Source organism: Orbicella franksi, chromosome 14 (assembly GCF_964199315.1).
Source record: "Orbicella franksi chromosome 14, jaOrbFran1.1, whole genome shotgun sequence".
Lineage (NCBI taxonomy): Eukaryota > Metazoa > Cnidaria > Anthozoa > Scleractinia > Merulinidae > Orbicella > Orbicella franksi.
The window spans coordinates 808,702-836,609 of record NC_138158.1 but is presented as its reverse complement, the minus strand read 5'-3'; the positions used below and the strand labels follow the sequence as shown (position 1 = coordinate 836,609).

Here is a 27,908-nt window from a genome sequence, read left to right as displayed (position 1 = left end):
GTTTTCCTGGTTTATTTGATAAAAATGACTACACACTTCAACATACATACAGTAATACTTCATGCAAGTTAAATGATATCGCAGCAAGTGGTTACAGCAAGACTGCGTATAAGCTAGTGTAAACTTAGAAAGCGCTGCCCAAATCTCATCAAAATTAAGTCGCAAGGAAAATAATAGTATAGCACTTAAGCGGCATTTGATATGTTAAATTATCAGCGATTTCAGTTCAAATAACTTGCATTACAACCGTTGGACCAACAGTTTATCTTCACTAACAAGTTATTTGAAGGTACATGTTGTTGTACATGATCGGTGAACAGTTGTTAACATAGTAAACTTAAAACGCGGTTATCAGGATGATCGTGGTGTCAGAGCTATCTGTCTTTGTCGTTGCAGAATGTCTTAGGAATCTTGAAACAGCAAAACATCTCTGTTAGGAAGTAAGAGAGCACAGGTATGAACACCTTAAACATACTTTGAAACTTCTGTGGGGGCGGGGGCCGAGTGAGAGGGTTATCTGTCGCTCCATTTTGAGTTTCGAGGGCAAGGGATGCGAGTTTCGATATTTTGCATCACTGGAAAAGATATGTAAGAAACTCAACTACTAGCATGTTACCATCCAAATTATCACTTTCTATTCAAAGTAAGTGAAATGCCTTCCTCTTGGCTGGGTCTTAAAATTTGGGCGCAACAATGCAGGTACTCGTTCCTGAAGTCCCTTTGCGGCTGCAGTTTGACAGCCCGGGATCACAACTTGTTGGCATCTTACAGTTTATTATAGTTTAAAAAGGTTCAGCGTTGTGTACGTTTACGGCGGTGTCCTGAGGCACCACTGCTATACTGTTCATGAGTTTCATGTATCAAGATGTTTACCGGTCATTGGACAAGTTTTCCGCTGCTGTGGGTAAATCATCGGTTGCCCTGAAAATTAAAGAAGATAACGGAGAATTTAAACGACAAGCAGCTTTCAAGAAAAACAGTTGAACGAGGGAGTAAATTCGTTCCAGGTCTATTCCACTTTAGACGTCAGACAATTAAAATAAGGAGAAAATCGCAAAAGCCGATAATAACCCGATTGTGACGAATACCGTAAACATGGTAAAGTGGCTTTGCCACAAATGCTTGCGCGTCACGCGTCTCGCGTCACGTAAGTGAGGCGTTACCAACGTCTGACTGAAGAACTTAATAACCCGTTACGTTTATTTAATTATGTTAAGATTCTGTGCCTGTGACGATACAGCGTGCATTATTTTACTAAACATGTTGATTTTGAGAACGCTAATGATAAGACTACTGGAATTTGCACGCCCCCAAGTTCCTCTGTTCATCCAGGAATAGAAAAGTTATCCTGGGATGGTGTTCATCATCGGAGCAGCAGGAAAGTCCTCATCCACCCTCTCGATTTTTAGAGCAAGAAGGAGCCTATCTCCACCTCCCACACCCTTTCCCCATATTTTCTGGTACCTTTGTATCTACTTCTTCTATCTCTGTCTTATTCCTTGGGAAGGAAGTGTTTGACCCTCATATAAAATGATGGAATGGTGTTGGGGCTTATTTCGGTACATCCACAGGGAAATCACATGTTTTGTTTTGGTTTTCACTGACCTCTTATATACGACTGGTTTAATGTTAAGGTCCTTTCCATATCTCCTGGATGAAAAGAAAACAACACAGTATTATTTATCGGACACTACTGAACGTTTCAAGGTGTCAAATGAATATATCTCTTGATGGTATAGCTATGTCAATATCACTGTATGGGAAAATTTTTAATACGATTAGTAGTTGAATAAACTTGGAAGTGCATTCCAGCGAAGCTCCAAATTTTAATTCTCCTTTCTAGCTCCCGTAGACGTTTGGGAATTTGAATGCTACATTGAGACACCAACGCTTTTATCTGAACATGTTTATTTAGTTTGAACGAGTTAGTTCTCTCGACCTTTGCATTGCCCCTTTATTTACAACAAGGTAACCCATCGACCAGTGTATTTAGTCTCACCTTTTCCAGAAAAAGAAACCAATCAACAGCAAGATCAGTATCACAATACACAGCACCACGGGTACAACAATGGCGGGAACGTTAACACCTATCGAAAGTTAACAAGCACTTGTCAATAAACTCAGAGTTATTATGAGATGACGATATTAGAGAAACGTATGTTATAGTTTGGATCGTTTCAACATGCTGCATGCGTTTTCAATCAATCCCAGTTTTAATTTGAGGTGCTGTGGCGTAACGGTTCATGAGCTGGCTCCGCATCGAGCAGTCCGGGTTCGAGCTTGACTGGGGTTATTATCAAGTGTTTTTGGGTAAGACACTTTACTCTCGCAGTGCCTCTCTCCATCCAGGTGTATGAGAATTTAATGCTTGGGGAAACCCTGCAATGGACTAGTATCCCATCCAGGGGGAGTAGAAATACTCCTAGTCGCTTCATGCTACAGAAACCGGGATAAGCTCCGGCCTGATAGGCGACTGGGCTCGAAAACAGACTTTTTCTTTTGTTTTGTACCTTTTTACCCAGGTTTAACAATCTAAGTATCGTGTTGACTTATTTTACTCTTTCGTTTCCTTTACAAACTAGACTTAATTCTGACGTTTCTTTTTATTTGAAGAAAACAATTTTTGTAAAGTCTGTTTTAGACTGGAAGAAATGTCCAAAGATACTTCTCTCAAAGCGGAGACAAAAACTAACAAATTCGTCTAGGAAGATCGACCCATTCCCCTAGCCCAGTCCGGGATCAAAGCATTAAGTCACGTCAAAGAAGAACAGTGTTAACAAACAATTCCTTTTACCTTTTCTCGTCTTATTTTCACCTCTATTCGCTTCCGGTCCGAACTCCACTGTTGGCATACTAGCAACTGACGTCATTCCCGGCGATGGTGAAGTTGGAGCAGGTGTGGGCACTTAAAAATAAACAATACTAGTGTGAATAATTCTGCTGTGTCAGTCGCGTGTCGCGATCTTAACGACCGGATATTGTATAATTTCACTAAAAAGCCCAAGGCCAGTGATTACTGGCGGACTACCAGAAAAAAGAAAATCCAAATCTGTAAACGAAAACCAAGAAACGAGACGTAAAATTAACAACAAAAGTCTCTGGACAGCAAATGAGGACACAATAAACAAAACTGTACAGAAAGGGAAATTGAGTTACGGTATAGGAAGCCACTCACTGGCTATTCTATCTCGTACATCGTACTGTTTCCTTCGTAAATATTAGTTATCTAGCCTCTTTCAGGCAAGAATGAATGAGCCACAAACATAGTTTAATATTTAGATGGTTTTAGAGGTGCCTTACAATAATAATAATAATAATAATAATAATAATAACCTTTTTTTATGATAATAATAATACATTTATAATGCGCAAATTTCATAAAATGTTCAAATGCGCATGACAAGATTAAAAACGAAATAAAAAGGCTAAAAAAGCTAAAATTACAATTAAACGTAAAGTTACATTAATGGTGAGGGTAGGGTTATAAATATTTTGATAAAAAATGAATTTTAATCGAAAGTCCTGTTACGCACAGTTCACTTATTGCTCTTGTTCTCTTGATTGTGACGATTGGGGACATCATAGTTAGTCAACAAAGCAATTTAAGTTCCAAAATTGTAGCTTAAATTGATGTATCGTGTGTTAAAACTTAGTCAGAATACTTTGACGATTTACTGAGATGTATTTTTCAACTGCATACATACAAATACCCGTAGTTATCATTTAATAATACATTACCAAAGCAACCGTAGATCTCCATCCTCATTGATATATGGTTGTGCCACTCAACAGGGCTTATTCGGATATAGCGTGCTGTAATAGGCGGATTCAAAACATTGTATACTATAGTGTCGCTGTCTTGATTTCCATAAAATACCTGATCATGAGAGAAAAGAGGGTAAAACCAGAGTTTCAGTTGGGTTTGCCAAATGCGAAAAGTTAAACCTATAATTGTTTCTCTGATCTACTGGATATACAAAAGTTCGAATTTCTACTGATTATCTACAGCTTTTCCAGTGACGGGCGGGGAGGGAGGGGACCCCAAAGGGCTTTCGCGTTTCTCCCTTATTGCTGAGAAATGTAAGTCCGAAGGGCTTGTCTTAGTCCAGCAAAACCGACATCCGGTGCTAGTCCCGTACCCCACTTCTTTACAACGCTCCTCTTCACTTCACACACCCAGATATCATATCGTAAATGAAAACATTCCGGCGACAACTAGCATACCTTTGCTGAACTCCTTACAGTCTCGTTGTAAAACAGAAACGATACTCCGTCATCACTGTACTGTAATCTGTATCTGGTCACCCACTCGTCATGCCCATTCCTCCCCTGAGTCGCCACACGAGTCACGCGGTTAACAGTACCAAGATCCACCTGAAGCCACTGGTTGAAGTCATTAGTGAGAGCGGACCAACCTCCCCGCTCGCTTCCATCTGCTTTAAAATTCAGTCTTGCTTCACTGGCGGTGTGAGTGTCATCCAGTTGTGAAGATGAGTTTATCTGGACATCAGTTATTCCTTCGTTTTCCATGCCCAGTGCTGCAGCGCAACCTTTTTTTCGTGCAAGAGAAAATAATTTATGCTTATGTACTAAATGCGGCAATTTTTTAAACCAAAAATTTCTTAAGCTCTGCTTAGATTTGCCATTTTGTCGCTCAGTGACAGTAGTAGTATAAGTTTTCCCCATTTCTTTTACAGTAAGGACACTGCAGCCGTGAACACTTGATATTTTCTGTACGTTTTCCTATTTGTAAGCTAATATTTCAAGTTTAAAGTTAATTTCTCTGATATATTTTTTTAAGCTACCATGAATTGTTATATTTCAATAAATAAAATATTTACAGTTGTTAAAAAATTTTGATCCTGGAAATTGCTGGAACTTCTTACCTGGACAACCGTAGATCTCAATCCTCATTGATATGTGATTGTGCCAATCAACTGGTACGAATCGGATGTAGCGAGCTGTAAAGGGTAGTCTCAAAATGTTGTAAACGACGGTATCGCTATTTTGATTTCCACGAAACACCTAAACATAACAGAAACGAAATGTGTTGCTTTGTTAGAAAACTGACAGTTGATAAGGTTACCACCAAAGTACCACATTGAGTGCTCACGAAGTTTATTAGCTTTCAAGACCATTTTAGGGAGAACTTTTAAATAGAAAGGAATTATTTCTTTCGGGATGTTAAGGAGGGGGTAAGACTACTTAGTGACGATTAATTTCTCTTTGTTGACTCATCTGCACAAAATATAAACTTAAAAGAGAAGGTTAGTTTAAATGGGACAATAACTCTAAAAACATATACGATTACTGCAAGATAATTTCTTTTCCTGTTAGTAAATTGTTGTAGCGTACGATTTTGGGAAGCAAAGAGTCCGACAATCAAAAAATATGTATGTTTCAGCCGGCTTTCCAGATACAGTACGTGGTTTGACGCTGTTTGACAGGGTTGTAATACGTGCAGTCGAATAATTACACATGTAGGTATTTCCTACTTTTTCCAGGTAAATGGAGACTAAGCGTAAAATGACTGAATGAAGTCACCTTTGCTAAGCTGGTCCCTGGCTCCTTGTACACCCAAAAGTTTTCACCGTCATTACTGTACTGTATCTTGTACTTTGTCACCCACTGGTTGAATCCATTCTTCCCTTGAGTTGCAACACGTGACACTTTGGTGTAGCTACCGAAATCCACTTGGAGCCACTGATTAAGATCATCTGTTTGAGCTGACCAGGCTCCAGCCATACGTCCATCTGCTTTTTGATGCAGCCTTGCTTGCCCCGGAGAATTATCACCATCCAACATTGAAGATGCTTTTATCTGGGCGTTCGCGACGTCTCCACTTTCCATGCCAAGAGGCGTTATACACCCTACGGTAGTCGAGCAAGGAAAGAAAAAAGTGTCATTACCCAATAAATGCCAATAATATAAGAATAGAATTGGGATGGCTGCCTCTACTCCAACTACATAACAACTATACTTGGGTTTGGTGTTAAGAAATTGTACTTTTCCACCCCAATATATTTTGTTTACTTTTTACTATGTGATTTGCAGTCGTGCTTATTGAGACCTGCTCTTTTCAGTCTCGGAACATTACTACTAATTTCTTTTGATTAGTGGTTACTACTTCACAGAGCATCAACTGTCCTAGAGGTGAAGCAAAAAAACTAGTAAAGGTTTAATGAATAAATTATTACAAGATAAAAAATATATACCTGGGCAACCATAGATTTCTATTCTCATTGATATATGGTTATGCCATTCAATGGGTAAAAGCCGAATGTAACGTGCAGTGATTGGCTGACTTAGTTTGTTTAATATCACAGTATCACTGTCTTCGTTTCCTTCGAACACCTGAAAAGAAGAGAAAGTGAGAAGAAAGTAAGGGAGCTTTGGGATTGCCTGAACAAAAATTCAAAATGTTACATTTGTTTTCGAGTTATTATACTTTACTGCGATCATGTAGTAAGCTACTGAATCTGTGTATTTGAAATGACGATGACGATGGTGATTATAAATTCAAAATGATGTATATAATCATCAAGTAATTGCAGTGTACTTGTGGCATATTAGCAGACACACCTATCATTCCAATACATTGCAAATCCACGAATGTTATTGGTTTTGTTTTTGGATGTTTTTTACTGGCGATCACATGAGGAAGTTCCTGGCTGTTATCCTTTTTTAATGATAGACTATATATAAACTATACACCCATTGTTTTTGATTAGACAAACGTCATTTTGGCAACATGACATTGCATTTTTCTCCAGTTTGGGAAAAAAGCCATGTCTCATAGCCCGTGGCTGGTGGATTTTGTGGTTGAGCTAGTGGATTCAGTCTTTGACTCTCCGATGTGGAAGTGAAGGTTCTTGTTTTTAGGAAAAATAGTTTTGAGGAAATTTCAATTACACAGGTACATACTGTTAGATATAGAAATAATCGTATCAAATCCTTTTAATCCCACTAGACAGAAATGTTTGGCGGACAAGTGACTCGGACTATTGGGCCAGTACGTAATAGTTTATGCTCGCCGTAATAGTTTACGCTTGTTCTTGGTAGAAAATTCGGTCTTTTCGCCTGCTATGATCAAAAAGACAATAAGGGCACACCTTTGCTGAACTGTTTTCTGCCTTCCTATAAAACTGAAATGTCACTCCAGCATAGCTGTACTGTATCCTATATTTGGTCACCCACTCATTGAATCCATTTCTGCCTTGGGTTGCCACACGTGTCACTGTTGTGTAACTGCCAAGATCCACCTGAAGCCATTGGTTAAAGTCATCTCTTAGAGCTGACCAGCCTCCACTATTGCTTTGATCTGATCTGGTGTGCAACCTTGCCTGCTTTGGAGAATGGCTGTTACCCAGTTGAGAAGAAGCGCTTATTTGTGCATCAGAGATTACTTTATTTTCCATACCAAGAGCTGCTACGCAAGCTAAATTTGTTGCAGAACGAACAGGAGTATTATATAAAGGGTTTAACGGTAGCAGTAGGTCGGAAAACTATTTTATCACACTTGTTAAGCTATGAATTTGAGCTCGTGAAGTTCATTTGCCATTTTGGCAGCCATTTGATTTCGTTACATAACGCATTCCGATAATAATAGATGAAGGTCTAACACATGACCACTTATATGTTAACAGTTTGAATAATGCACAACGCCACAGCAGTAATGTCAAGTACCTGGACAGCCGTAGATCTCAATCCTCATGGAAATGTGTCCGTACCATGCTACAGGTCTTAGTCGAATGTGTCGCGCGGTAATTGGTGGGTTTAGTCTGTTGTACATAATGGTGTCAGTGTCTTGATTTCCAAGGAACAACTAATGAAAAATGAGAGGACAGGGCGAAACTTAGCATGTGGTCGATAAATTCTTAGGTATAGTTGTTTATTGGTAACATTAAGCCTCTATTTACACACGGAGGACACTGGACAATAGACAATAATATGAAAAGTATAACAGTGTAATTGTGTTCAAGCTTCATTGAAAGGTCAATGGGATTTATACAAGATGGACCCCGCTGACGCTACGAAAAAAAAACAATCTTTTGCTTTTTATTTTAACATAATATAATGTAATATGATACAACATAACATGAGAATAATTTTAAGTATATTACAGTCTTGTTTGCATTTTTTCAAAGCTAGAGATGTTAATAGGTGCCCCCCAGAAAACAAAAACAAATTCCCATGGAAACTCGAGAAAATAAATTTCAAAGTTCAGAGAAATTGTGAAAACACGGGTAAACTTTTGTTATCAGTCTCATTTCACCAGTAATTTCAGGTGTTTCATATCACTTCGCCCCTCTTCATGACTTTCTCAACATCAAAATGCCCACCTTTGCTGAACTGCTTTGTGGTTCCTTAAAAAACTGGAATGTCACTCCGTCATCACTGTACTGTAACCTGTACTGGGTTACCCACTGGCTATGCCCATTCCTACCCTGAGTCGCTACTTTTGTCACTGTGGTATAACTACGAAGATCCACCTGAAGCCATTGATTAACATTATTTGGACGAGATGACCAACTTCCCTGCTTGTGTCCAGCTCGCTTAAAATGTAATCTAGCCTGTGCTGCAGCATGATTGTGATCCCATTGTGAAGAGGCGGTTATTTGAGCATCGGTGATCGCTCCGCTATCCATCCCAAGTGGTGCATTACATCCTGGATTTGTTGAGAGACAGGAGGGATGATAGCAGGGTACAGTACATAATTCATAAATCAGCTCATGGACCAGAAAAGTAACATTGAAAATTGCTCGAGATGTGTTTTCTATTTAATAGCGGACATTCACAAACTTAAAGTGGTGGAACAGAATAATTATTTTTTGCGTATAATTTGTCTTGGGTTGCCATTTTGAGAGGGAAGGCAAGGTGGGGAGAGGGAGGGAGGCAGACTTCAAAGAGAGGTGAACTGGTGGTAGGAGCTGCTGGCCTAAGGGATGGATAGCAGACTAGAGTGAAAATGATACCTTCAAATTGCATTCATTGATCGGTCAATCCAGGTCCTAAAATTTTAAGGGCGCATGATACAACTGTGACCAGTGCTGCGACAGAAACTGATTACTGGATTCTAAATTCTATGGGTTCAGACTTGGGACTGACAAATACCTGGACAACCATAGACCTCCATCCTCACTGAAATGTGACTGTGCCACTCTACCGGAGTTAGTCGGATATAACGTGTCGTTATCGGTGGACTCAATATGTTGTACTTAACAGTATTGCTGTCTTGATTTCCATCAAACACCTAAACAAAGAAAAATTGCAAAAATAGTTTTCATTGACCATTCAAAACCATTATTTTAAAGCTCAGATAACATGCTACCTATATAATCAGGAGTGTAAGAAGTGGCTCTTTTACTCGGAATTTCACCTATTCTTCACCAGATAAGTTGCTAAGCATCCTGAGGCTGGCGTGATGTTGTATCAACATGCTGACATAAAACAGGCGAGTGTTCACATTTTCTCTTGATTGCAAGTTCTTTTACGAAGTGATCCTAGGAAAGAAAAATGCCAGTTTGGGAATACCTTTGTTGATTTATCTCCTGGTTTCTTATAAGTTTGAAAAGTCATTCCGTCATCACTGTATTGAAACGTGTATTTGGTCACCCACTGATCGTCATTATATCTTCCTTGAGTCGCTACAGCTGTCACTCTGGTGTAACTACCAAAATCCACCTGAATCCATTGATTGACATCATTACTGAGAGCTGACCAGCCTCCAACTTTGCTGCCATCGCCTTTGAAATGTAATCTGCCCTGTGCTGCGATGTGGTTGCTATCTAGTTGTGAAGAGGCGCTTATTTGGTAATCAGAGATTGCTCCAAAAGCCATTCCAAGAGGTGCTTTGCAACCTAAGTTTGAAAAACGGGAAAACTGGCATTTTTTAATCATATTTTAACAAGTTATCCAGTTTTAAATCATAAGTTTGCATGTTTAGTGAGACTCGATACTTGTTTTGTTTGGCGTGTTTGATTTATGTCTTGATTAATACAAAATAACTTTCAGCATGAACTGTTCTTTGAATGTTGTTAGCCCTGTTCAAAATAGAATAGCTTCTTGTGATGTCTTGGGGACGAATTACAGTTGTTGCTCGATTTCCTATAGTATTAAAAGACCTGTGTCATTATAATGCGCCTGTACGACTTTGACTGACCCTCAAGGGTTTTTTGACCATTAGAAATCGTACAAGTCAGAATACCATGGGCCCCCCGTGATAACTTGCGATTTTTCTGATGTCTAATAATAATCTTCTGTCTGCTGAAACCACATTGTTTGTATGGACTGAGCCACTTCCTATAATTCCCCCCAGGACATCGAATTTTCTTTTTTAACCTTCACATATAACTTCCAGAGTTCCCACAGGATCGATGGAAAAGGATTTTCGTCATCGATGACAACGTTAAAAATTGGACCGTCAATCCAAACGTAAAATCGCCACGTACTCAGAGAAGAATGCAATAGTTACTTCAAGGTAAGCTTTCTAGAGATGTTGGGTGCCCTTGCCAACAAAAATAGATGATCATTAAGAATACCTTGACATCCATAGATCTCTATCCTCATCGATATGTGACTGTACCACTCGAGGGGTTTGAATCGAATATATCGTGCTGTGATTGGCGGAGTCAGGGTATTGTACGCAACTGTGTCAGAGTCCTGATTTCCAATGAACACCTTGCAAGAAATGTACGAAGAGCCAACAGTTACTTGAGAATACGACTCACAGGAGCGACGTGCTTATAATCATTTTTGCGGGTGCCTCGAGAGTTTTTTTTTAATGATAAATATTCTGAGCCTGTAATATGGAAATACCTTCGCCCCATCATTTCCTGGTTCCTCGTAAACATGAAATGTATCCCTGTCATCACTGTACTGCAATTTGTACTTGGTCACCCACTGGTAGAACCCATTCCTCCCTTGAGTCGCGACACGAGTCACTCGGGTGTAAGTACTAAGATCCACCTGAAGCCATTGGTTCAGATCATTTGTGCCAGCTGACCAGCTGCCCCAAGTACTTCCGTCAGCTTTAGAATGCAACCTCGCCTGCTTGGCTGAATGAGTGCTGTCCAGTTGTGAAGAGGCGTCAATTTGTGTATCATGGATTGCTTCGTTTTCCATGCCAAGAGGTGTCACGCAACCTAAGTTAATTGTGCAAAAGTGAAGTATGTGGAATCAATACACCGTTTTATTGGTCGCGAGTACATAGATCACCTACAAATAATTTACTTTAAATAATGATCTACCCGTGTGCATTACTGTATACCGTATTTGGCTTCAAATAATATTCAGAATTCTGTCCTGTTTCCCACGTGGGACAGGGCATTAATGATAAAGAATGTTCTGCTCGTGCACAGTACTGCACACTTGCTTCTGTGATGGTAAACGCAAAACAAAAGTCATCTCAAAAGCTGTCGAGCTTAGGAAACATTACTAGGATATTCGCTGATAGCTGAAAGAAGAGAGTTATACCAGAGTGTTCCTTAATTGAGCCTCAACAGATCTGCGGGCATGAGTGAATCTTGACGTCTCTCAAGAAACATTCGACTGCACCAGAGTAGCCGATTACGAGCGAGCACGTGAGATGTCAAGAGCATGCACACAAAGGTCGCCTCGAGTTTACGAGAGTTTGAGCTCTTGTTAACTCTTGTTCTCTTCATTGGTCCAAAACTTCAGTGATAAGTATGTGAGTTGGTTACCTGTTTTGTTAAAATGCTATGTGAAAAAGGAAGTGTTTGGTGCTCGAGGAGGCTTGCCATTTACCAGTAAAAAATTGATAAGATCGTTAGTGGGAGAGTTCGAGCTTTGTCTTAATGACGGATAATGTGATACAAAACAAGCTCACTTGATAAATCGTTGGGGAATACCTGGACACCCGTAGAGCTCCATCCTCATCGAAATGTGATTCTTCCATTCTACTGGCAAAAGCCGAATGTAGCGTGCTGTGATTGGTGGAATCAATTTGTTGTACACCACAGTGTCACTGTCTTGATTTCCATCAAACACCTAAAAATACAGATTTCAAATGGTAACTACAATAAGTATTCTTATTCTGAATTTTGTTGGACGTCCCTAGCCCTGACACCAACTTTTTTTGTGCGTGTTCTGTCTTTGCCTGTTGTAGCCCTGATTTGGTCACCCACTTGTCTTAAGCAGATCATACTTGGCTAGTGTGTTGCTCGGGTGTAACTATCAACATGTAGGCACTCGACCGACATCATTTCATTCTGGCTTGACTTTCGCTTTGCATTGTAGTTCGATCGATAATTCGAGCCTACCTGTAAACTGGCGTTTTACGAAATTAAGAACCTGTAAGAAGTGATCACTAATTTATTACAATATTAGCTTTTGCTGATTTTCATGCGGGTCCTCTATCCTGGTCAAACTAGAATTTGGAGATGCTGGTTTTTTGTCTATCTTTATCAGTCTATTAAATTAATGTACATGTAACACACAGTAGCCGACCACAGCTAAGATGCTATCAAGGATACAACTAGAGTGACATCCTGGCTGAGGATGATTGATATTAATACCTTTGCTGAGCTGTTAGCCCCTTCCTTGTACAAATCAAAGGTCACCCCGTCATCGCTGTACTGTAAATTGTATTTGGTCACCCACTCATTGAATGCATTTCTTCCTTGAGTCGCCACACGTGTCACTCGGGTATAACTACCGAGATCCACTTGGAGCCATTGATGAAGATCATTTCTGAGTGCTGACCAGCCTCCACGCTTGTATCCGCTTATCGTAAAATGTAACCTGGCCTGTCTTGCAGAGTGGTTGTCATCCAGTTGTGAAGAGGCAGTTATTTGGCCATCTGAGATTGCTTCACTTTCCATTCCGAGAGGTTCTATACAAGCTATATTTGTTCAAGCATGAAGACGTTCTTAACACAGGTTTCATGGAACGGTTTCAAACTTGTTTCAAAGGTACTACTCACATACGTTTAAATAAAGAATTGGTTCATGCTTAGCGTGCGTACATCGAATTGTGGATGCAGGCGGAGAGTTTCCAGAGCACGAGGGAAGCGTAAGAGTTGCTCTCCGCTGCGCCTCAACCATCACTAGCTTCTTGAGTGCTCACCAAACTTCCCAAGTGCATCGATGGCTCGATACACACACAGCTAAAAGCATGAACCAGTTCTTTCATAACATAGCGACAAAAACTTGGGCGCTAAAAGATGTTGAATTTATTGGTTATAGAAATACCTGGGCAACCGTAAATCTCCATTCTCATTGATATTTTGTTTTTCCAGTCTACTGGTACTAATCGGATGTATCGTGCTGTAACTGGTGGGCTCAGTTTGTTCTGCACAATAGTGTCGCTGTCTTGATTACCATCGAGCACCTACACTTGGCAGAAAATAAATAATTCGTTCAAAAACGCACAGGAAAGCCTTCACGTGACGCTTGTCAGAGCGTTATCTTCTTCAATGTTAGGCTCACACTGTCTTATTTGTAGGACGATACACGGCAACAGCAACAACAACCTACCATTTTATTTTGCGAAATTTACGAAAAGAGAAATCAGCACAAAAACAATTAATTTAATTAGACAATAAAACCTTGCCTTGTCCTGTGTTAAACACGTTTTGCTTGGCATGGAATTATTTCGATCTTCTCTAGCTCGAGAATGTATATTGGCTCTGGAAAATGGCTCCACAAAGTTTCTCTACCGATGTACAATTAAGGTAATTCTATTTTAGTAGCCTTTTCCTCACCAAGGTCCTTGCTGAGGAAGCAGCTTGCAGGTCCCAAGCCCAGGTAAAGGGTTGGGCGTGGGACTAGCAATCCCACCACGTAAAACTAAATCTTGCTACAAAACCACAAAGAAGACTGACTTCAACACAATCGGTTTTAAGAAGACCCTCCTAGAGGAAGGTATATGATGCAATGCAGCAGAAGCCTTAAAGACGCTAAATCCGTTTCAACTTCCAACGACGTTGTAGGGATTGGCCCTTAGAACGTTTAATAACATGATGGCAATGCAGGAAAAGTTCCTGTTATGTTTCAGACTGGTAAATCAACTGAGGAGCTCAGCAACACTTTAACCTACCTGCTTGTAGAATTGGAAGTTTCCTTCATCATCGCTGTACTGCAACTTGTATTTGGTCACCCACTCATTGTATGCATTTCTACCTTGAGTCGCTAAGCGAGTTACTCGGGTATAACTACCAAGATCCACCTGAAGCCACTGGTTACGATCATTTGTGAGAGCTGACCAGGCTCCAGCCTTGCTATCATCGGCTTTAAAATTCAATCTGGCCATTACAGCGGAATGGTTGCCATCAACTTGTGAGGATGCGGTTATTTGCGCATCTGTGATCGTTCCATCTTCCATACCAAGCGGTGCAACACACCCTAGATTATTTGAGTTAAAATAGATGTTATATGAAACTGTTTTACGCATGCTTTAAGAGATCTGTCCTTGTTGACTGCCGGACACATACGAAATATGATGTGCTTTTTGTTTGGTTTCTTTCTCATTTCTATCCCTTGCTATCGACATCCATCCAAGGTGGGTGACTCGGAGATTTTCTCAACACGAGCTGAACGATCATAAGATGAATTTTAAGATACCTGGACATCCATAGAGTTCCATTCTCATTGATATCCAGGCTCGCCACGACACTGGCCTTACGCGGACATAGCGCGCTGTAATTGGATAATTCAATGTGTTGTATATAATGCTGTCAGTATCTTGGTTTCCATTGAAAACCTGACAAATAACGTCGCACAAACAATTACTAAGCAAACTTGAATAGCTCCTGTAAAAGAAGAATTAAACTGGAAAGTGTGACCCTCTTGTGCAGGTCATTATTCAGGTTCAAACTCGACTGCTACATTTATCTTTATCATTGCTGTGAATTTGGAAAACAGTCAAAGTGTAGAAGCTCCTCTCGGCCTGTTTTGTTAGTACATTACGATCTATTTGTTGCTTTGACGAGGGCTTTCACTACCACTGTTTATCAGTGTATCCTACAATAATATGCCCAATCATTGATGAGCACGTTTTGGCCATTGTGGTGACATAAAAGGGGACCATAGCTACAGTACAACCTTAAACACCATTAATTCTAGATTAAAGTACCAATAACTAAAAGCGAGCTCGGTTAGATATCATTGCAAAAATTCAACATTATAAGGTAAAACTTGTTCTCAAATTAAAAAATATTCTCTGGGGGGAATTTGTGAAAATTTAAGAGGGCTTAGCTACCCCAAAATTCCTCCCCTTCTCCCCACCCCCTCCCTAGCAAAGTCTTGTTAAAGGCAACTGTTCCAAAAGCTTTAAAAAAACTTGCGGGAATTCTTTAGGCTTTTTTCGTACAGTCGTCTAGTTTATTGCCTCCCGGTTGTAGTTATACTTTTAAAGTTTCCTCGTATGCAACTTTTTCCTTCGTGAAAAAAGACCGTGGATGAACCTCATTCTATACAAAACCATTACGCTACCGCACACCCCGCTAACTAGGAGAAAAGCTGACGCGGTAAAAATACCTTTGGTGAACTGTCGCCTGGTTCTCGATAAAAATGAAAGTTCACTCCATCGTTACCATACTCTATTCTGTAACTGGTCACCCACTGATTGTGACCATTCCTACCCTGAGTCGCTACACGCGTCACTATTGTATAGGTACCAAGATCCACCTGAAGCCATTGATTGAGATCAGATGGGCGAGATGACCAGGCTCCTTTCTTGGGGCCAGCCATCTTGGTATTCAGCCTGGCCCGTGCCGGGGAATGATTGTCATCCCATTGTGAAGATGCGGTTATTTGGGCATCGGATATAGCTCCATCTTCCATGCCAAGAGATGCAATGCAGCCTGGATTTATTAAACAAAGACAGAGCTTTAAAATATAACTCATACAAGTGCCAGAGACTTGGCCTTCGACCATACATTTTAGCAAATTAATGTAGCAAGTAAAGAGCAGTTGGGTAGTTTCCAGGTTTACACTTGTAATACATTCCTGTTAGATACTTAATTTCTATTTGTTGTTTAGTATGTATCCCAGACTTCTGTCATCCATATCATGATGCTAACAGTTAGAATGGGCCAGGTCACAGTACTTTAGGTAATTCAGCTTATTTTCGTCACGTGTGGGCTCAAAACTTCAAATTGGTAGAGTAACATTAATTTACTGGGGAAATCGCGCCCTCAAAACAAACAAGAATACCTTCCAGGCATTGCAAATGGCACTTTCATACATATTGATATAAATTTGTTTTTTGTATATTTGTGTGTTTCCCTTGCTTTTTGTGTGTTTCTCTTGAATTCTTTTTTATCCGTTATTGTGTTACTTCAGTTAATTTTATGACCAGTGGGTCTGTACTGAAATTTTGTGACCCAGCCCCTTCAAGCTTCATTGGCAGCTATTTCCCGCTATACGATGCTTTCATGCAACTAACATGAAGTCTACAATGTCAGTTTGGTACTTCTCCATGACATGGTTTGGACTATTTATTGCAGTATTACTGCTAGCAGGAACTAAAACTTCAGGCACTATCATTTTACATCAGAAATCACTGGAAAATACCTGGACAACCGTAGATCTCCAATCTTATTGACACGACTTTGTGAAACTCTACCGGCACTATCCTGACGTAACGTGCTGTGAATGGCGGGTTCAAAATGTTATAAACAACAGTGGCACTGTCGTCATTTCCATCAAACACCTAAACGCAAAAACAAAGCATACACTTAAACAAAACATACACCGTTACGTAGCTGTAAGTGTTGCTGGAATTCGTCCAATACAATAGTGCATGTATACTAATGCACACACTGTAATCGATTCACTGCTATCGCACACTTATAGTCATTACCCAGGTCGTCTAGAAAATGGCGAAGATTGCCGCCGTCGTGTTATTAGCAAGATATCGTATTTTTTCTGATAAAATCAGAGCCATCTCTTTTTACTATTTCATGAGGTGAAACAGATTTTAATGAAGAAATAACATTTGAACAGCACTGATTTTCTGGTCAAATGCACGAGGCAATTGTGATAACACGGTCTTACCTTGGCGGACTTTTGATGTACTTCCTTGTAAAAGTTGAAAGACGCTTCGTCCATACTGTACAGTAGTTTATATTTGGTAACCCACATGTCGGATCCGTCTCTTCCCTGAGTCGCCACACGAGTGACACGGATGTAACTACCAAGATTCACCTGAAGCCATGGATTGAAATCAGTTCGGAGAGGTCTCCACCCTCCTTGCTTGACTCCGCTTATCTTCATATTCAACCTGCCTCGCTGTGGCGCATAGTTGTCATCTTTTTGTGAAGACGCACTTATTTGGTTATCAGAGATTGCTCCACTCCCCATACCAACAGGTGCTAGGCAATCTGAAATGATCAGTACAAGCAAACTTTAACGACAGGAGATAACCAACGAGAATAGGCGAACTCTCTCCAGGAACGAGAGGTACGCCCTACTTCTTGAAATCGTTTTGACATTTCAATCAGTATCTATGATTACTACTTGCGGGTTTAGCAGCCTTTTCTTATCGCCACTTGTGGAAAATCGCGTTTTTTAAGTAGCTAAAATGTATACCCCATAGGACCCAAGCCATCTGCATAAAGCAAAGATTTTCACATTACCTTCAGAGAAGAAAGGGTCACATTAAAAAGAATGTATAATAAGTCATCGAAAGCAAGTGCCAGCTTGTTCTGTTTGGTTCAGTTTGGTTTATTTCTTGGTTCTCTTGTTTGTCATAACAAGTTTGAACATTTGGATGGACGTCACTTTCGAAATTTGTTAACAGCCATGAAATTTCATCATCATTTCTGAAATGGTTTAAATTCGGACCTTTACGGTATCTTGGTAACAAGGCTGATTTGAACAGTCTGATACAAATACCTGGACAACCAAAGAGCTCAATCCTCATTGAAATGCGATTGTTCCAATGTGTTGGTATAAATCGGATGTAGCTTGTTACGATTGGTCGTCTCAGTTTATTGTAAACAACGGTGCCACTCTCTTGATTTCCATCAAACATCTGAAAACAACGAAATTTGCATTAAACAATGTGTGGCACATCTAACGGAGGGGACTGGGGGAGTAACTGTTCCCCTCCCTTTCAACCACCCTTTTGACTCAAATATGTGAGGCTCATCGCCATCTTCTTCATAAGTCCTGGATCTGGGCATGGGACGCGTGAGGACTTTAATGCTCGTTTGTACAGTCATATAAGTGTCTTGATTGCCTAAGAACCCTGCACAACAGTTTCTTCAGAAACTGAAAGCTTGTTCTTTGTTTAAAACAACCTAAGACTGCTACGAATTAACCCTAACCCGAAATTAGTAGATGTACATAGAGATGAAGATGATGCGCTTTGGAAAGCATACAAGAAGCTAAAGATACTCTCTCTCTTTGGCTTTTTTTTTTGTGCTCTCCCCACGCGCATCATAACTTGATGATACACGCTAAAACATGAATTAATGAATAAATGTATATTTCGTTGACAGCGTGCAAATACCTTTGCGGAACTGTCTCCAACGTCCTTGTAAAACTGGAAGGTCACTCCGTCATCACTATACTGCAACTTGTATCTGGTCACCGACTCGTTGTATGCATTGCTTCCTTGGGTTGCCACACGAGTCACACGGGTAGCACTACCAAGATCCACCTGAAGCCACTGATTAAGATCATTAGTGAGAGGTGACCAAGCGCCAGCCTTGGAATGCAACCTGGCCTGTATTGCGGAGTGGTTTCCATCCAGTTGGGAGGACGCGCTTATTTGGTTATCAGAGACTGACTTCCGTTCCATGCCAAGAGGTGCTATACAAGCTATAATTGAAATTGGCAGACCAATCGTCACCGTGAATCTCAACATAATAGTTGTCTTATCACTTGTTATTTTACAACTAGAGAGCTTGAGTTGTCTATCGGGTTTAAAACACCGAACTTTTTACCCTATAAAGGTGTTTTTACTGCTATCGACTCGGCGAACTGCTCTCATTTGAAGTTAGTACTGGTGTGTACTCCCGGTTTACATTTTTATACAGATCTACGTATGTACCTTGACAGCCGTAAATTTCTACTCTCATTGATACGTATTTGCTCCACTGTACAGGCAATATCCGGATGACGTGCGTTGTGATTGGCTGACTGAGTTTATTATACACGACAGAGTCAGCGTTTTGATTTCCGCGAAACACCTGCACATTAAAAAAAAAAAGAGAGAAAAAATATTAAATAATTAGACTTTGAAATAAGAATGCGAAACAAAATAATTTTTGATCACACATAAAATCTGGGTATACTTTAGCAGAAGTGTCTCTTGGCTCCTGATAAAAATGGAACAAGAATCCGTCATCACTATATTGTAACCTGTAGCTGGTTACCCAGGACGCAGGTACTGATTGTGAAGAACCTCGGGTTGCCAGTCGTGCCACTATTTTGTAACTTCCCAGATCTATTTGAAGCCATGATTTGAGATCATCTAAAGCTGCAGTCCAACCCAAATTATTCAGCCTGGCTCGTGCTGGAGATTGATTGTTCTTGTTGACTGAAGAGGCGGTTATCTGGGAATCGGGTATCACTCCACTTTCCATGCCAAGAGGTTGTATGCAACCTAAAGTTATTGAAGCAAAGTAATCACCCTGTAGTCTTGTGTTTTCTGTTGGAAACGCTAGTTATCCGGGCGAAAGGCTAGTCTGTTAAGAAGATTAATTTTACAAGACTCAGCCACAGTAAAATGTTAAACTATTACAATCGTCATATCTCGGTATTGTGCCGTCTAAGTATTTCTACCATGCCTTAAAAATACATCCAGTCAGAATACTATACACTAGACGGTAGGACACCCAGCCTTCCCATCGTGCGACGCGCGCGTGCCGCATTGCTTGACTTGGCTACTAATTTCATTTCCTTATCAATTGCATTTTCTTGGTAGGATTCGTGTGTATACCGAGAAAATATAAGTAATTCGTGGGATATTCCATGGTATACCACTCGAAAGTGTTGCGTAGCTAGTACATACGTAAAGAATCGAATATCCGTCTCTTAAGGAAAAGCACATTTTTTTCTAAAACTTTCTTTTTTCTTCATAAGTCTGTCCAATTGACCTATCTAGGTCTCTAACGGGCCAAAATTGGGCCGATCAACAATCTTATGCATTTTAGGTTAAATAAACAGCCCATTTGAAGGTGATTTCTTTAATTTGTGGATACTTCCAACAACAATGAAGTGGGCGCTAAATATAATCATGACAATACTGAGAAATCATTCATGTATAGAATACCTTGACAACCATAGAGCTCCATTCTCATTGATATGTGCTTGTACCAAGTCAATGGCCTCACCCTGATATACTGTGTTGTGATTGGTGGATCCAGTTCGTTATAAACAACTGTGTCACCATCTTGGTTTCCGTTAAACACCTACGTGAATGAAGAGAAAGATTTCGTAAAAAAGCTTCATATCTTTAGAATCTCGACGTTTGTCGTATTAATCCCCATGTTTTAAGGAAACCTTGGCATCTCATTCCATGACATGAGTCCGTTATCAGAAGGTCATAATGCTAGTGTCCATAACTGGTATATGGTCTTGTCCTATCAGATAAGCGAGCGGGATATTTATAGATCATTTTCCCCCCAACCAGTGACCAATTACGTTGAACCATTTTTTAATGGGCAAAACTGATTGACTCGAATGGGACCAGCATGAATGGAATCCGGGAATTATTTAGAGGTAAAAAGGAGAGTTTGAAATACGTTACAACAGATTGGGTTTTCGTAGTTGATGACTTTCTCCGAATAACGCAATCTACGCGACAATCTTCCCACGCCATATTATTTTCCGCGAAGATTAGCGCTAAAGATGGCCTGGCTGCGAGTCCGATCGCGCGCGTCGTAATATCGAGTAACTGTATACCTTTCTAGGGTTGTAGAAGAACCATCGTTTTAAAACGGCTAAACCAGCAATTTTACCATGGAAAAATCCCAATACAACATCCCCTTGCCATAACTACTATTTCTTGGTGGCCAAACGACCACGACATTGTAAGTAGTCGACCGATGAACTCTAATAAAATTTATCACATATCCCCAAACTATCTTCTGACTCTTAGGATTTACCTGAAAGAAGTGTAAGAACTGAAAACAAGACAATACGTGTATATTTGTATACATCATGCCTTGGGGGGTTTCTGGATGCTTTTTGAAGCTATTTAGGAGAGTATCTCCCTCTCTCCTCAACCCCCCCCCCCGCCCCGCACGTGCATACCTTCGCGGAGGAGTTCCATGTTTCCGTATAAAATTGGAAGATCACTCCGTCATTGCTGTACTGTACGTTGAAACTGGTTACCCACTGCCTCCACCTGTATGAATACCTTCCTTGAGTCGCTACACCTACCACTGTGGTAAAACTGCCGAGATCCACCTGAAGCCACTGATTGAGATCATTTGAACGAGCAAACCACCCACTGTCGATTCTCCGTCGTTTAGGACTTAACCTCCCCTGCGTTGCCGCGTAATTATAACTCCAATGTGAAGATGCGCTTATTTGGGCATCAGCGATCTCACCATTCTCCATTCCAAGAGGTGCTAGAAATTTAGAATTAAAGGAATGAAGTGTCAGTATAGTTACCTGGCGGGGGCGGGGGGAATCTTAGGTAAAGGAGGGGGGGATGCTTGTTTTATGTCTCTTAAAATGTTCAAATTCTTACGTATTAAGATATCTTTTACGGCTTCAAGCAACAAAATTAACGATGCCACTACGCGTCATACTGTGTTGAAGGCCTATATTGACAAAATTAAAATTTTTTCGCCCACGAGATCTTTTATTGTTTAGGTCTTTATCGTCACTTTACTCTGCTATGGCTCCAATTTTTCTGTCTGTTTTAGACTGGGGTAAGAATTGTCTCTTTTAGGAGTTTCCTGAGTATCCCCGCTCTCAACTGATATGTCAACTGATATGTCTACTGATAACACTATCGTTCCTGCTATTACTGCTAATGATACTGTTATTGCTACTGCCACTGTTGTTACATGCTACCCCAACAGATACTGCCACTGCCACTGCCACTGCTACTAATACTGTTACTGTTACTGCCGCCACTGCTGCTGCTACCTTTATTGCTGATTCCACCGATACTGCCATCGCTACCGCAGCCAACACTGCTTCTTGAACTGTTACTTACTACTACTGGCAGCTGCTTATGTGACTGCTACTGTCACTTTTACTGCTACTGCTATTGGCACCCTACCACCGCAATTACCGCTACTCTTAAGTCAAACATGCGTGACTACATTCTTACGTGGTCGGTGGCTTTGGAGAAGAATTCTCAAAGAGATCTCGCTGGGTCCTTTGTACCGAACATGCTGGTCTTGTGTGACCCAATGTGGCTTGTTGTTCTGAGTGGAACCAGCTAGAGCAAATGAACCTCGAAATTTTACTAGGATGGGATCTTTAGCGCCTAGTCTCCTGAGAGCACCTAAAGCTGGTCTCACAAACTCAGATCCCTCGTCTTGAATGGCGATTAGAACGATTTTACTGCAGTTAAAAGAAAGTCAGTGACTTAGAACAGGTATTTCGATTTATTAGTAAATGGCCAGCTAAATGCCTTTTCTCGTGAATAAATCAACCATCAATACATTATTACATCATCTGGCTAGCTCCACAAGCACGCAAGTCTTCCCGGCTCGAGATTACCCGCTCTTTCCCTCACAGGAATGGTTTATAAATGTAAAGTTACCTTTGTAAAGGTTTAAAAGGCAAAGTTTGCATACGAGCGGAGTGATCCACCAGGCCGGAGTTTATTCCGGTTTCAGTAGCATGAAGCGACAAGGAGTGTTTGTACCCCCCCCCCCCCCCTGGATGGGTTTCTAGTCCATCTCAGGGTTACCTTCCAGCATTTAATTCGCTGGTACCCATTCACTCATACACCTGGGCGGAGAGAGAAATTGTGAGAGTAAAGTGTCCCGCCCAAGAACACAACACAATGTGCCCGATTTTCTTTATGCCATGTAATATTTTGTTGCTGCTGTTGCTGTTTTTGCTGGTTTGTTTGTTTTCCGAAGCTCATTCGGTCAAGAAGGCTGGAAATGGGCCAAATTTCGGCTTTCTTGGCCTCAAACTTCGTCAATAATCCGTTTGAAGCAACTTAATTCAATTTTCAATCTTCATGACGTTGAAATGAACCAATTTGGTGACACTACACAAAATATATTAGCTAACTAAGTAAGTAAGTAAAAGTAGACAAATTGCAATCCTTAGATATATGGATGTTATAGATGAATGTTAAAGATACTCCAAGGAAGGCGCCGAAGTAAATTATGTACTAATTGACCAATAGCATTTCAGGTTCAAAACGATAAAAATGATCACAAATCTATTGTTTGTTTTAGTGTGTAGCTTCCTCTGACCCATAATTTATACAACATTTACGTTGAAATAGTCGCTCAAGATAAGTTTCGTTCACATTCTTTTTCTTTAAAACATATGCCAAGAAATCCAAAAAAGAAAAAAAACTAGAAATAACAACAGCAGAAACAAGATAGCTTCATCGGTCCTGAACTTACTTTTCAGTAATGGAGTTAAGATATTTGCTTAATCCGATCCCTTGAGCCCTACTGCCGTGAGTGTCATAACTTCTTGACGCCAACACTGCTCCTATATTCAAAGAACACGTGTCAGTTATGCATTCAAACCAAGCTTCAATTTGGCATAATCAGAAATATGATAAATACGCTTTCTTGTGAGTGTAGTTAAAAAAATCAATTCGACCATGTAAAGTCGAATTGGATCTGATTTAAAAAAAAAAAAACGCAACATAATGATTTGTAACGCTTTCACCTCGCTGTTGGTATGTAGTATACGTTTAGTAAAGTTTGTGTTCTTAAAGGTCCTTAAACCCACTAACTACAGGAGACATAAGTGCATTTGGTCAGGAATTGAATGCATTTTCTATTTCATTTTATTTCACAAGTCAAATTATTCTCGCAGTTTGATTGGACGAGCGCAAAAATGACGTCGTTGAAATGCATTATTACATAAATCAAAGACTCCATGATTGCCGTGCGTCTGCTCAGTAATTAATCACAAGACGTCAAAATATAGTAAGAGCATCAGTGACAGACTCGGCTATCGCCTCATGTGCCACTTTTCCGTTCTTACCACATTTTGACGTCATCTGTCATTTATTAGGCGTACGGCAACATAGAATACTTTATTTACGATACGATACTTTATTTAACGTGGAGTTTACGCTTAGCTATTGGCTATTGGCTATACTGATTGTACTAAACACTGCATATTGAGTGTGCGCTACTACACCTGTTGCAGCATCCACAATGACGACATTATGGCCCCTCCCATGAACCGAATGATCCTTTCCATTAACCATGATGTAAGCACGACCACATATACCAAACGTCTTTCCTGGATCGTCGCAACCTTCGCTTCGAATGTAAATATTCAGAAAGGAAACTACAGCGGGACAAAAACATTACAAATGTCATGAGTTTCTAATAATCATATCACTCAAGAAAATGCTTTGTTAACTTGGCAACCGGCCTCGCTAAAAAGTAGCTCTCATCTTTGTAACGAAAACATCAAACCTCATAGCTCTTATCAAGAACCCACATGTAAGTTCCAGTGGCACCCGAATTAAATTTGCTGGAAAATCGACTAAATAACGTTCCCGCTATTCAATTCCTTTTCTAACTAGGTCACGGCGCAGAATTTTAGCTGAAATCAATTGATTATAATCGCATTATATCCAGCACGCGCATATGGAATAACTGTTTTATCAAATTATCACTAACTTACATATACTGCTACAGTTATTTCACTGAATTTTTTAAAATTACTCAAAAATTACAAGTAAATTTAAGCTTGTGGTCTATCGTGCAATTTTCATTGGTTCCTCTAGCTAGGTACCTCGCACCGAGAACCCCTCCTAGAGACGAGCCTTGATATTGAAGGAGGGTTATCAGCAGTAGGGGACTTAGGATTTGAGTACGAGTACCTCTTTTCAATTCTAGTTTGCATGCTCCACGTTATAACGTCACATACCCATTGCATCCCATGAACTACTCTCTCCACCTAAAAGCAACACGAAGAGCGAGGACTCTGGAAACGTCACTCGTTTGAAATTCGCAAATCGTACTCGTATTCAGTCTCGTACTCGTCCAATCTAAAGATCTCTAGCTAATCATTTCTCAAGGTCGTCACAGTAGAGCCTAACCCAGGAGGATTGTGTAGCTTATTTTCTATCACTCCCATGTCTGCTTCTCTTTGCGTACTTCTTATTCCAAGTCACTCCACCTCCTTCAGTAATCAGTACTCGATTTTCCGAGTGTGTCTATTTACTCATTTAACCCTATTGAATTTAAGACACGGTTACTAAAAATTACAGAGATACACTAAGCATTTAAACTTCTTGTAAAACCGAAAAAGACTGCATAACTTAACTTACCAGAACAATTTATAGCATGGTAGACGGCCTGGAAACCAGTGGAAGAACTCTTATTATCTGACTTGAATACTACAAGTAAACTGTTTGACGAGGAATATATTCCTTTGGAGGGACGTTCACTGCCATAAAACACTCCCAACACCTTCTCTGTCTCACTGTCTCCATCGTACATATAAACAGCATCTGTGTTGTTTTCAGCTTGTAAATTAAAGCTTGTGAACATCAAGTACACTTGATGGGAGAGGCTGACCGTGATCCTCCAGGAGCAGTACTGATCATCCGGGTACTGTTGTGGGTAGTTAGGCGAATGAAAGCCTCCTTTATCTGCTTGAAACGTCTCGTTACATCCATCGCACACTAAGAAATAAACACATTTGTTATACCTCTCAGCTCAAACACGTTTTCTGATTGGGGAGAACGAGTCAAGTGTCGTGGGTCAAAACTCACTAACTCCCTAGGGCGAACAAAGCTAACTAACTCCCTAGGGAAAGTCTCGGGGAAACAAAGCTCACTGTCAAGTGCTTAATATTCAATCGATTTTCCAATAGGAAGTTGTTTCCCAGGAATTCAATCACGCAGGGCGTTTTCACTGGTAATGGTTTCTAAAATTAATATGGCTTCTGAAACCTACCCGCCGAATTACGGGCAAGATTTAGCATACCGTAGGACCGAGTTCCTGTACAACCTTGTAACTCCGCCTGGATGGGTCCTCTGGTCCCATCTTGCCGGTCCCAAGCCCGGATAAAGGAGGAGGGTTGGGCTTGGGGCTAACAACCCCCATCCCGTAAAAAGGTCGTGCTACGGGACACGTGAACCGAAAGGAGCGAAGAATTTACTGGCATCGGTTAAAAGAATATAAACGGATCGCCTGATAATAACGAAAGAAATCGAAACTGAAGTCATTGGAAAATATTATCACTTTATGTGGTACCAGGAGCCATAATCGGGGACGGAGTCCCCGATTATGGCTCCTGGTGGTACAGAAAAAAAAGGTACTTCCGAGCATCTGCCTTTCAAGTCACATCCTTCAACGTCTTCAATGGAAAACTCCTTTTAGCCACCAAATTTTTAGTCATCCTATTTAACATGTTTTTGATTTTTTGATTTCTAGATACGTTCAAGTGCTAGAAGCTTAATTCTTGCTTGGTTATGTTGAGTTGACGACACTTCCGGTAAGACACTGGTGTGCTTCATCATACACCCAACAATCTCCTCCCACCTCTTCGCTTTTCGATTCGACTCCCCTCCCCGCCCCCCCTTTCAGTTTGCTCTTCTCAGTTCCATGACCCCTTGAATGCCGTCGTCTCGAACATTTTGCCGAGTCACTGATATTGGAACACGGACCATGTGCGCGTTCGAGAACGCTTTTTGCCACGCTTTTGATCTTAGCTTGAGATCGGCACAGAAGAGCCTCTTAAAACGAACAATCTGCAGGCACGAGTGGGTACAGCCTTTAAGTAAAACAGCGGAACTGAGTTTCAAACCACTTCAAGTAACACATTTTTGATCTTCGAAATTTTTCCTGTTTGATTAGGAAAAGGCACTGTATTTTTTCGTCGTTATTCTTTCGGATCTCTAAAGTCAAAAGTCAAATTTGCGATAAATCTTTTCAAGTTATAAGTTTTCAGAAGATTAAGAGAAATCATTAATTCTATTTAAAATAAGTGATTTGCTAAGCATTCTGCGGTACGGAGCAACGTTTTACCTGAAGATCCCAGACTATACAGCAAGATAGACAGGCTCGCAGCTTTCCATACAAGCATCTCCATTACCTCTCCGATCCAAAGATGCTCTCGCAAAGATTGTCAAACCTTGTTCACGAAAGAAGAAGCAAAGATAATCGTATCGACCGCGCGCAATTAATTAAAGAAGCCCGAGCTGTCCAAGTGTAGACAACTAAACCGCCTGATAACGTCACAAGACAGCTGAGGTCAAAAAGTACGTGATGACAGAGTCTGGCAGCCGGCCACTTTTTCTTAGTATTGAGTTGCAAAGATTCCATTTTACAAGAGGTTGTATGGGAAGTCAGGTAACTAACTAAATCCTAAAAAAAACCACTTTTCTCCTGACCAAAAACCGAAACCTCAATGCTAAAAAAGGAAAATATCGAATACTGCAACAGATAACAAAAACCCGAAACACCGGGTATTTTAGTGCAAAAACCAAAAGGACGATCTAAAAATGACCAAAACAGTAAAACGGAAAACCGCAACGCCCCCCTCCAATAGCGTTGTGTTAGAGGCTTTGTTGCTCTGTTGACGGTATCCGATCCGGCGACTCTGGAAAACAACAAGTTCTAGCAGCAAATGCGAGAAGAATTTTTTCACCGGAAGTACGAAGGATTCCGTTAAAATTTATCCTGCAAGTATTCATTTCCGCTTTTGTTGAGGTGCACAGCATACTGAAGGCACACTGTGACAATTAACGTTATTCACAGTTGTGCGAGCAGAATTTTTTCACTGGAAGTACGACGGATTCCGTTAAAA

The 27,908-nt window shown here is 40.5% G+C and overlaps 1 protein-coding gene across 1 annotated transcript; it reads right to left on the bottom strand.

Moving 5' to 3' along the window:
• Window positions 1-189: 189 nt before the first annotated feature.
• LOC145467880 (uncharacterized) lies at window positions 190-27,330 on the bottom strand. The gene is made up of 36 exons (XM_081451491.1): window positions 27,128-27,330; window positions 25,423-25,779; window positions 24,279-24,431; window positions 23,525-23,615; window positions 22,261-22,496; window positions 21,228-21,547; window positions 20,245-20,383; window positions 19,265-19,575; window positions 19,021-19,159; window positions 18,478-18,788; window positions 17,859-17,997; window positions 17,019-17,344; window positions 16,536-16,674; window positions 15,498-15,823; window positions 14,583-14,721; window positions 14,059-14,363; window positions 13,212-13,350; window positions 12,537-12,862; window positions 11,871-12,009; window positions 10,819-11,144; window positions 10,542-10,680; window positions 9,535-9,860; window positions 9,115-9,253; window positions 8,343-8,668; window positions 7,687-7,825; window positions 7,113-7,438; window positions 6,216-6,354; window positions 5,545-5,870; window positions 4,887-5,025; window positions 4,225-4,550; window positions 3,739-3,877; window positions 2,795-2,905; window positions 2,000-2,087; window positions 1,606-1,650; window positions 874-921; window positions 190-430 (listed from the first exon to the last, which is right to left on the bottom strand). The coding sequence occupies exons 1-36, from the start codon at window positions 27,189-27,191 to the stop codon at window positions 403-405; spliced, it is 7,209 nt and encodes a 2,402-aa protein (XP_081307617.1). The 5' UTR covers window positions 27,192-27,330; the 3' UTR covers window positions 190-402.
• Between the last annotated feature and the right edge of the window lie 578 nt (window positions 27,331-27,908).

Bases quoted from the DNA above. Each gene is read 5' to 3' on its own strand.
- LOC145467880 (XM_081451491.1), bottom strand. From the start codon at position 27,191: ATGGAGATGCTTGTATGGAAAGCTGCGAGCCTGTCTATCTTGCTGTAT. The intron at 24,432-25,422 runs GTAAGTTAAGTT...GTCCCGCTGTAG, and splicing joins CCATGCTATAAATTGTTCTG to TTTCCTTTCTGAATATTTAC. The intron at 12,863-13,211 runs GTATTTCTATAA...GAACAAATATAG, and splicing joins GGAGATTTACGGTTGCCCAG to CTTGTATAGAACCTCTCGGA.